Source organism: Coccinella septempunctata, chromosome 2, assembly GCF_907165205.1.
Source record: "Coccinella septempunctata chromosome 2, icCocSept1.1, whole genome shotgun sequence".
Lineage (NCBI taxonomy): Eukaryota > Metazoa > Arthropoda > Insecta > Coleoptera > Coccinellidae > Coccinella > Coccinella septempunctata.
Window position 1 is genome coordinate 26,867,955 of NC_058190.1, and position 7,857 is coordinate 26,875,811.

Sequence of the window (7,857 nt, forward strand, 5' to 3'; positions counted from 1 at the left end):
AATTCTCAAAGAACCAGGTGCAACCATTCGGTCTTGATGAATTCTTAACTGAGCCCATCTTTTTGGGAATTTTTCGAAGGTCAGCTTTCGAGTCGTTTATCTCTCAATAAAAGTAACCGTAGATGGAAATGTGATACATATTCTGAAAGACCATCTCTTCTAGTAATAAATCTGAGAATTTCATCCATCTCGGCGCAACTGTTCGGTCTTGACAAATTTTTTACTGAACCCAGCTTTTTCAGGATTTTTCGAAGGTCAGCTTTCGAGTCGTTTATCTCTCAATGAAAGTAACGGTAGATGAAAATGTGATATACATTCTGGAAGAGGAACTCTTCTTGTAATAAATCTGAGAATTTCATTCATCTCGGCGAAACCGTTAGGTCTTGACGAATTTTTAACTGAATCAATTTTTATAAAGATTTTTCGAAGGTTTTTCGAGTCGTTTATCTCTCAATGAAAGTAACCGTAAATGGAAATGTGATACATATTCTGAAAAAGCAACTCTTCTAGTAATAAATCTGAGAATTTCATCCATCTCGGCGAAACCGTTAGGTCTTGACGAATTTTTAACTGAATCAATTTTTTTAAAGATTTTTCGAAGGTTTTTCGAGTCGTTTATCTCTCAATAAAAGTAACCGTAAATGGAAATGTGATACATATTCTGAAAGAGCAACTCTTCTAGTAATAAATCTGAGAATTTCATCCATCTCGGCGAAACCGTTAGGTCTTGACGAATTTTTAACTGAATCAATTTTTTTAAAGATTTTTCGAAGGTTTTTCGAGTCGTTTATCTCTCAATAAAAGTAACCGTAAATGGAAATGTGATACATATTCTGAAAGAGCAACTCTTCTAGTGATAAATCTGAGAATTTCATCCATCTCGGCGAAACCGTTAGGTCTTGACGAATTTTTAACTGAATCAATTTTTTTAAAGATTTTTCGAAGGTTTTTCGAGTCGTTTATTTCTCAATGAAAGTAACCGTAAATGGAAATGTGATACATATTCTGAAAGAGCAACTCTTCTAGTAATAAATCTGAAAATTTCATCCATCTCGGCGCAACCGTTCGGTCTTGACGGATTTTTAACCATTACCTTATTCGATACTGTAATCAAATACAAAATAAAAAATCCACCCCATTTTCATATCAAAAATAATTAAACAAAACGAAATTTCACATTTTCACTACTTGTCTCAAACATCTCTATTTATGAAACTGACAACAATTCAAACTGTGCACTTGTATATAGAGTCTTGAACTTCAATATCATCAATGAAACAGTGGTAATCAAATTCAAAGCAGCTATTATATTCTGCAGAGCAAATAAAGTTATTTTTTCTAATAAAAGAGTTTAGATATTGGTTGAGAAAAAAAAAGATTGATAATTCTCTCATCATTGATTGAGTTTCATCCTATTTAATAAGATTATTGTAACGTGCGTTTCTCGGAGAAGCCTTTAATCTCGAGCGCCAGCTATTCTTTTCAATAGGAAGAATAGCAAACCTACCAGGGTAGCTGCTAGCCAGAGACAGAGCTCGGTGTTGTTTAGGGTAGTAGCGACAACGAAGAAGTCAAAATCGAATTATGTAAAAGTTTATTCACACCTTCGGAAACTAGTTATATGTACAAGGGAGATATGTGAGATATGAGTGATTCTATAAGTGAAAATACATTCGGGAAATCTTATCCGGTCACGAGCACTTTATGAAATTTATACCGGGTGTAGTGAAAAATTAACGGTTCAATAAAAATGCGCCAACCAGAACTGACGAATGCTAAGGACTTGCTATACGGTATCGTTGTGTAGTTGTATTTCTCCGGGAATGAAACACAATAAGGGCGGGTCTGTTCGAGACTTTTATTCGCTGCCCCGAGGGTTGTAGCACGCCATGACTGACAGCGAAGAAAATGTCTATTTTTAACGCAACTACGGGATTTCACTGACTACGTGCGGTATCTCTTATTCTCTGCCCCAAGGGTTATAGCACGCCATGACTGACAGAAAAGAAGAGATTTCGGATTTAACACTTATGACGCGGAACGCGGACAGGGGGGTTGACGGAACTTTCCCTTCAGTACCCCAAGGGCTAGGGCGGATCTGTTCGAGACTTTTATTCGCTGCCCCAAGGGTTATAGCACGCCATGACTGACAGCGAAGAAAATGTCTACTTCGCGCAACAGGGTAAAGAACGATAAAATACAACAGAAAACGATACAGTACAGCAGTGTCAAAGTTAAGGAAGTAACGGCGTAGGTCTAACAAAGAAACTGAACGGTACAGACGGGGACCTACCTCCTTTGTTTCAAGCACTCGAAACTCAAAGGATTTAAAAGAAAAACTAAAAAAATTAACTCTAAGCACTGATGCAAACACAAAATGATTATTCTTCAACGGCGAAAGAAATACCGAAAATTAACTGAATCTAAAAAGAAGTCACCACGTTAGAAAGCGAAAAAATCGAAAATACTCAAGCGAAAGGAAAGCACTGAAGTAAAATTCAAAAGTCAGCCGAAGAACTGAAGTAACAGTCGAAAAGTCGAAAAGTGACCGTCGCGGGGGAAAATTTGCTTTTATAGGCATATCCCCTCCCACGGTAAAAATCTGAAAATTCCAGAATGCGACAAGAATGAAAAACGTCGTCAGCTCTGATTTATCGCATATCAACAGATGAAAAACGTCGAAATCTTCAGCGGCATGTAAGAAAAACAACGTGAAATACAGATAAGCGGTTTTTTACATTTACTCTGCCTGTCGGAATGAACGTACGGAATATTCGAGAATTAAAATATTTTCAAAGACGGAAATTTAAAACGAAAAAATGCACTAAGATGAACTCCAATTTTCCTCAGAAAACTGGGGTTCATCACATTATATTGTAATTTTTTCTGACCTTTCGTTTTACTCGTGTGCATGAAAAGCATAGATAAGTTATCAGCGGAAGGAAATACGGCAATATTGCCGATCGAAGTTGAACTTCAAAATTTTTTCTTTCTACATTCCATCTCCTTTTGAAAATGAAAATTTTCCTCACCTAAAGTTTATGTATCTAATAATAATCGAAATTTTGCTGCGCCTGTTGGTAGGTATTCGTAAGTTTCTGAGTACAAATTTGTACTTAGTTCGAAATTATTTAATTTTCATCGTCATTACATAAGATTCCCTAATTTTTTTATTTCAAAGGGTTATGTAGGAAAAAACTGAAATTTCACATAAATATTTTTTATTATATACATATACCTACATATCATTACAAAAACAATCAATTACTAATAATTTATAGTTCTGAACATACAATATTACTTACATAAGAAATTAACTCACATAAAATCAATGAATAGATCAAAGCAAAATAAAACACAGTGACAAAAATTAACAAATTGAAATATTAGGGAGAATTTCCAATTTCTCTTCCTTCCAAATTATTTCGACCAAATGCCAAGGAGTTTGTGATTTGCCTTTGAAGTGTTAACGATAATTTCAAGTCCATATAGTATACGATACGTTCTAGACAGTTTCTAGGCAGTTTTTGAGGTGTAAAACTGCAGAGATGATCTAGAACGATATCCTTGGCAATTCTGCACTTACGAGCCATTGAAACTCTTTCCTTCAAAAGATATTTGTAATGAAAGAAGCCCTCTAATTGTGACGATTGAAAATCCAAACTTTTTATCACTGCAGATTTCTTGAATAATTCAATCAGCTTTCTTTCCTTCATTACACACAGGTCATAAAAGCTGACCGTTGGATGAAATTCCAGGTTAGTGTTCTTCATCGATTGTATTTCCCGTTCACATGATTTGATAGTCGTTTCGACTATAATACCCATAAAAGTATTTCGTGGAATTTTGACATCCCCACTTTTATGGATAAGTTTTTCTTCTGGGATTCCGTTAAGTATTGAATGGGATAATATAACGGATACCATATTACTGCAATTTTTCGTTATGGCCATATCAAATGGTGTTTCACCATTGGCGTTTCTTAAAAACAAATTCGGGTGGCTCGTCAATAAATGCTCGGCAAATTCGGTATTATCATGTAATACCGCCAGATGTATTGGAGTATTTTCAGCATATAGATTCTTCTCATTTATATTTATCCCATTTTCCATGAGAAGTCTCGCCATAGCCTGAATGCTGTCCGAAAATCTCTCCTCCGCCATCTCATGGAGAAGATTTGAACCACCCTCATTTTTGGCATTTGCATTACTGCCACAATCCAGCAGCATTGCAACCTCATCGAAGCTTTCCCTCATCAGGATCACGAAGGAGGATAAGGCTGTACGTCTGAAAGAGTCCCTTTCCTCCAGGCTTGGTTTGCACTGCAGAACAGAGTACATGGTTTCCTTACCTCCTTGTGTGAATGCCACTAGATGCAGTGGTGTCATGCCTCCTCCTGTGCACAGGTTGATGTCACCACCATACTCAATCAAGAGCTTGAGTATTCTGTGCCCTTCCTTTGATAACACAGCCTCATGCACAGGAGAGTAGCCGTCCTTATTTGCCTTATTTGGATCTGCGCCTTTTTTCAGTAGTTTTAAGGCCGTTTTTTCACCACCGCATCTTGCGGCGTGATGTAGGCAAGTGCTGTCATCTGAGTCCACTGGTTTGTTGATGTAGTGGAGTTTGGAAATGAGCAAATCAACGAGATCTCCATCTGAAATAACAATGATATATCAATTAAACGCTGATAACTCGATGTAGCAGAAGTGATGAAATTAACAACAATTCGGCATATTACTTTCTTATTTCAGAAGGCACACCCAGTGTATCTTCCCATCGTAAGATGATTTGAGGCTATTTCAACAGTATGTCATACCTTGGGTGAAAACTCAACGGTTTATCAGTTATTGGGATTCTTATGAAAAATATTGAGGTCGAACTTTATTGTTTTTTCTGCTGGATGGGTTTTCTCACGAAAATTTTCACTATTTTCAATTTTGCCAACACTGTATGGACCGGAAATGTACAGTGTATTTATGAGAAAAAAAGAGTGAACACCTATTACCACCATTTTTCCCAGAAAAATTCCTATAACTCATAAACCGTCGAGGGTGTTGTACAGGGTGGGCAAAATTTATTGCCTACTGAGAGGATCTCGAGAACTATATCAGCTAGAAGAAAACGGATGACACATTTCCGAGCCCATTTTCGGAGATACAAAGAATGGTGAAAACCGCAGCCTCCTACGATACTTTTGAGTTTGACAATTTCGTAAAGTTCTCATAACTTTTTTGTCTCTGAAGTTACAAATCTGAAACTTGAACCTTCTACAGGAACTTTGTTACGTAGGATCCACTGATGAGCTCGAAATATTTTCTCATTTCGAATCATTAGGTGAACTTTCATCTCTTTAAATGCAAACTTCTATTGAATTTGAAATTTTTCAATTGGAAAAAAATCTTTCGTCAGTAGATTCTACGTATGAAAGTGCCTAAGAGAGTTCAAGTTTCAGATCTGTAACTTCAAAGACAAAAAAGTTATGAGAACTTTTCGGAATCGTAAAAATCTCAATTTTTGTTTATAACTCGAAATTTAAAAGTGATAGGCCGATTCTGTTTTCAGATTTGAATTGGTCATGAAAAGAGAGCTCGAGAATGAGTCATCCGTTTTCTTCTACCTGCTATAGTTCAATAAATGGCAGAAAAACATAAAATCGGTGAATAGAATAAAATTACGTAAAGTTGTAAAAACACTTATGTTAGAAAAATGTTATTAGAGTGTAGAATGACATCCTTAAGTTTAAGTTAATTCTGACATGTCCTATACATTGTAATAATAATAATAAACTACACGAACACGAGACTAAAAAATTAAATTCGAAAGTTATAAGTTATAATAATCACGATTTACAAGTCGGGATTGACAATGAAATAATACCTTCATAAAAATGAGATGCGATTGAAATATTTTTCATTCGACAATGAAACAATGTGAAAAAAATACAAAATTTCGAAACTAAACTTACCATCGCATTTGATGATGTGGACAGCTGGCGAGAATCCATTGCGTTCGTGTTGCCACAAGAAATCCGCACCTCTGTTCATCAAAAATTTCACCATTTCACTGTGTTTCGCTGGATCCGAAATCAATTTTCGCGATACGCGATACAGGGCAGTCTCGTCCGTATCGATCAGAATATCAGGATCACCTATGGTATCGATCAGATTTCCCAACAGTTTGAAACTGTTGCTTTCGACCAACCTATGCATATATTCTCCGTACATTTTTAGTCACTTTGAAGATCGGGATTCGCTAAGGAAACTACTAAACTGACCGTAGACTGTCGAATACTGAGTGCAAATTTTGAAGAAAGTCGTTTTTATACAAAATTTTCGATCTTTCTTCTAAGAAATGATAGACCTCAATGTTATTCTTCCGAGAAATATTGAATTGGGGGTTGTAAAACTTATCAGGGTGATTAGTCCACAATTCAGGTACCGGTAGGGTTCTACCATCTCTCATTTAAAATCTATAAAGAGGATTCGGGTAAGTGATTAACAAGTCGTTAACTCTCATTCATAACACAATTCTACCTAGATATTAGGATGATGTGATAATAGAAAAGGATTAGAACTGAAAGGTTACAGATAAGTCAGAACCTATATTTTTGGAATCAAATTAGAAAATACTTAGTTCATCTTTGATTGTAATAGTAGATTTCTAGAAACGCATAAAAACTTCTGATGCTGTTCAGGATTTTGGTTGAGCCAAACATTGATGATAATATGAATAATAATCATATAGGTTCACGGGAGAAGCTTTCGAATTGAAAAGTTTCTGACCGAAATATAGTGCCATTGTAGAATTCGAAGAAACATTCGGTGGGTAATCATTTCTCATTTATTCTCCATAATGATAATTTGAAAAAGAACCATCAAATAACTCGTGCTCAAATTAGTGTCATTAAACAAGATGCGAATTCGACAAAATCATTTCACTTCACCTAAGAACGTGAGGCATTGCCTTAACAAAGGGAAAAATTCCCCGGAGAATTCGGGCATATTGTTGTGAGTGTAGAGGGAGCGAAGAAGGGCCAACCAAGTGTCGAAGAGGTCGAATGACATAAAGCAGAAGCTTTTTTGTGAATTAAATATGACACTTATCCATTTTACCCTGAGTTTGTGATAAACATAAGTGTTATATTACGGACCATTCAAGTCTAGTTTTAATGCCATTTACGCATTGAATTGGATGTGTTCCCGTTCTCGAATGAAGCGACATATTTTTTCTGTCAATAAAGCGATGAATTGTATACATTGAACTAAAGTCTCTTTAAAGTTTCTTTAGTTCAATGATTGTATAGGACGATGATTTCTGCGAAACCGGTTGCTAGAGAACCGAACTGTTGAAGTGTTCTTTATGGTGGGCGGGCCCTGACTGGCTTCGTTCAGAAAACATCAGCTTAGGAAGTAATGAAAATTCTTTAGATTTTGTACAAGAAGAAGAACGTCACATCTCCTTAACGACTTTCACTTCTTAATCGTTTGTAGACCACTTTCTCTCAAAGTTTTCATCTCTTTCAAAAATTCAGAGGATAGTTTCTTATATTTTCAGATTCGCTCACAACACAAAAAACTCAAAAGCTCCTAAGGTAAACGGATTGTCCTCATTTGAACTCAAAGAAGCACTTTTTTTCATTATTAAACAGGTTCAACGAGACGTGTTCAAGGAGCAAATAGATAATCTCATGTCGGGTAAGCCTATATCCAAATCGCTTCGAAAATTAAATCCTTTCATTGGAGAAGATGGTGTTCTCAGGGTGGGCGGTCGCTTGTCATTTTCTGGTCTGGCTTATGATCACAAACACCCAGCTCTACTTCCTTCATCTCATCGCCTTACTGAACTTCTTATTCA

General features: G+C 36.1%; 1 protein-coding gene across 1 annotated transcript; it reads right to left on the reverse strand.

Annotated features, from left to right (window-relative positions):
- Positions 1 to 3,204: 3,204 nt before the first annotated feature.
- On the reverse strand, positions 3,205 to 6,272 carry LOC123308482 (ankyrin-1-like). Its single transcript, XM_044891143.1, has 2 exons — positions 5,969 to 6,272; positions 3,205 to 4,657 (listed from the first exon to the last, which is right to left on the reverse strand). The coding sequence occupies exons 1-2, from the start codon at positions 6,225 to 6,227 to the stop codon at positions 3,387 to 3,389; spliced, it is 1,530 nt and encodes a 509-aa protein (XP_044747078.1). The 5' UTR covers positions 6,228 to 6,272; the 3' UTR covers positions 3,205 to 3,386.
- Positions 6,273 to 7,857: the final 1,585 nt, after the last annotated feature.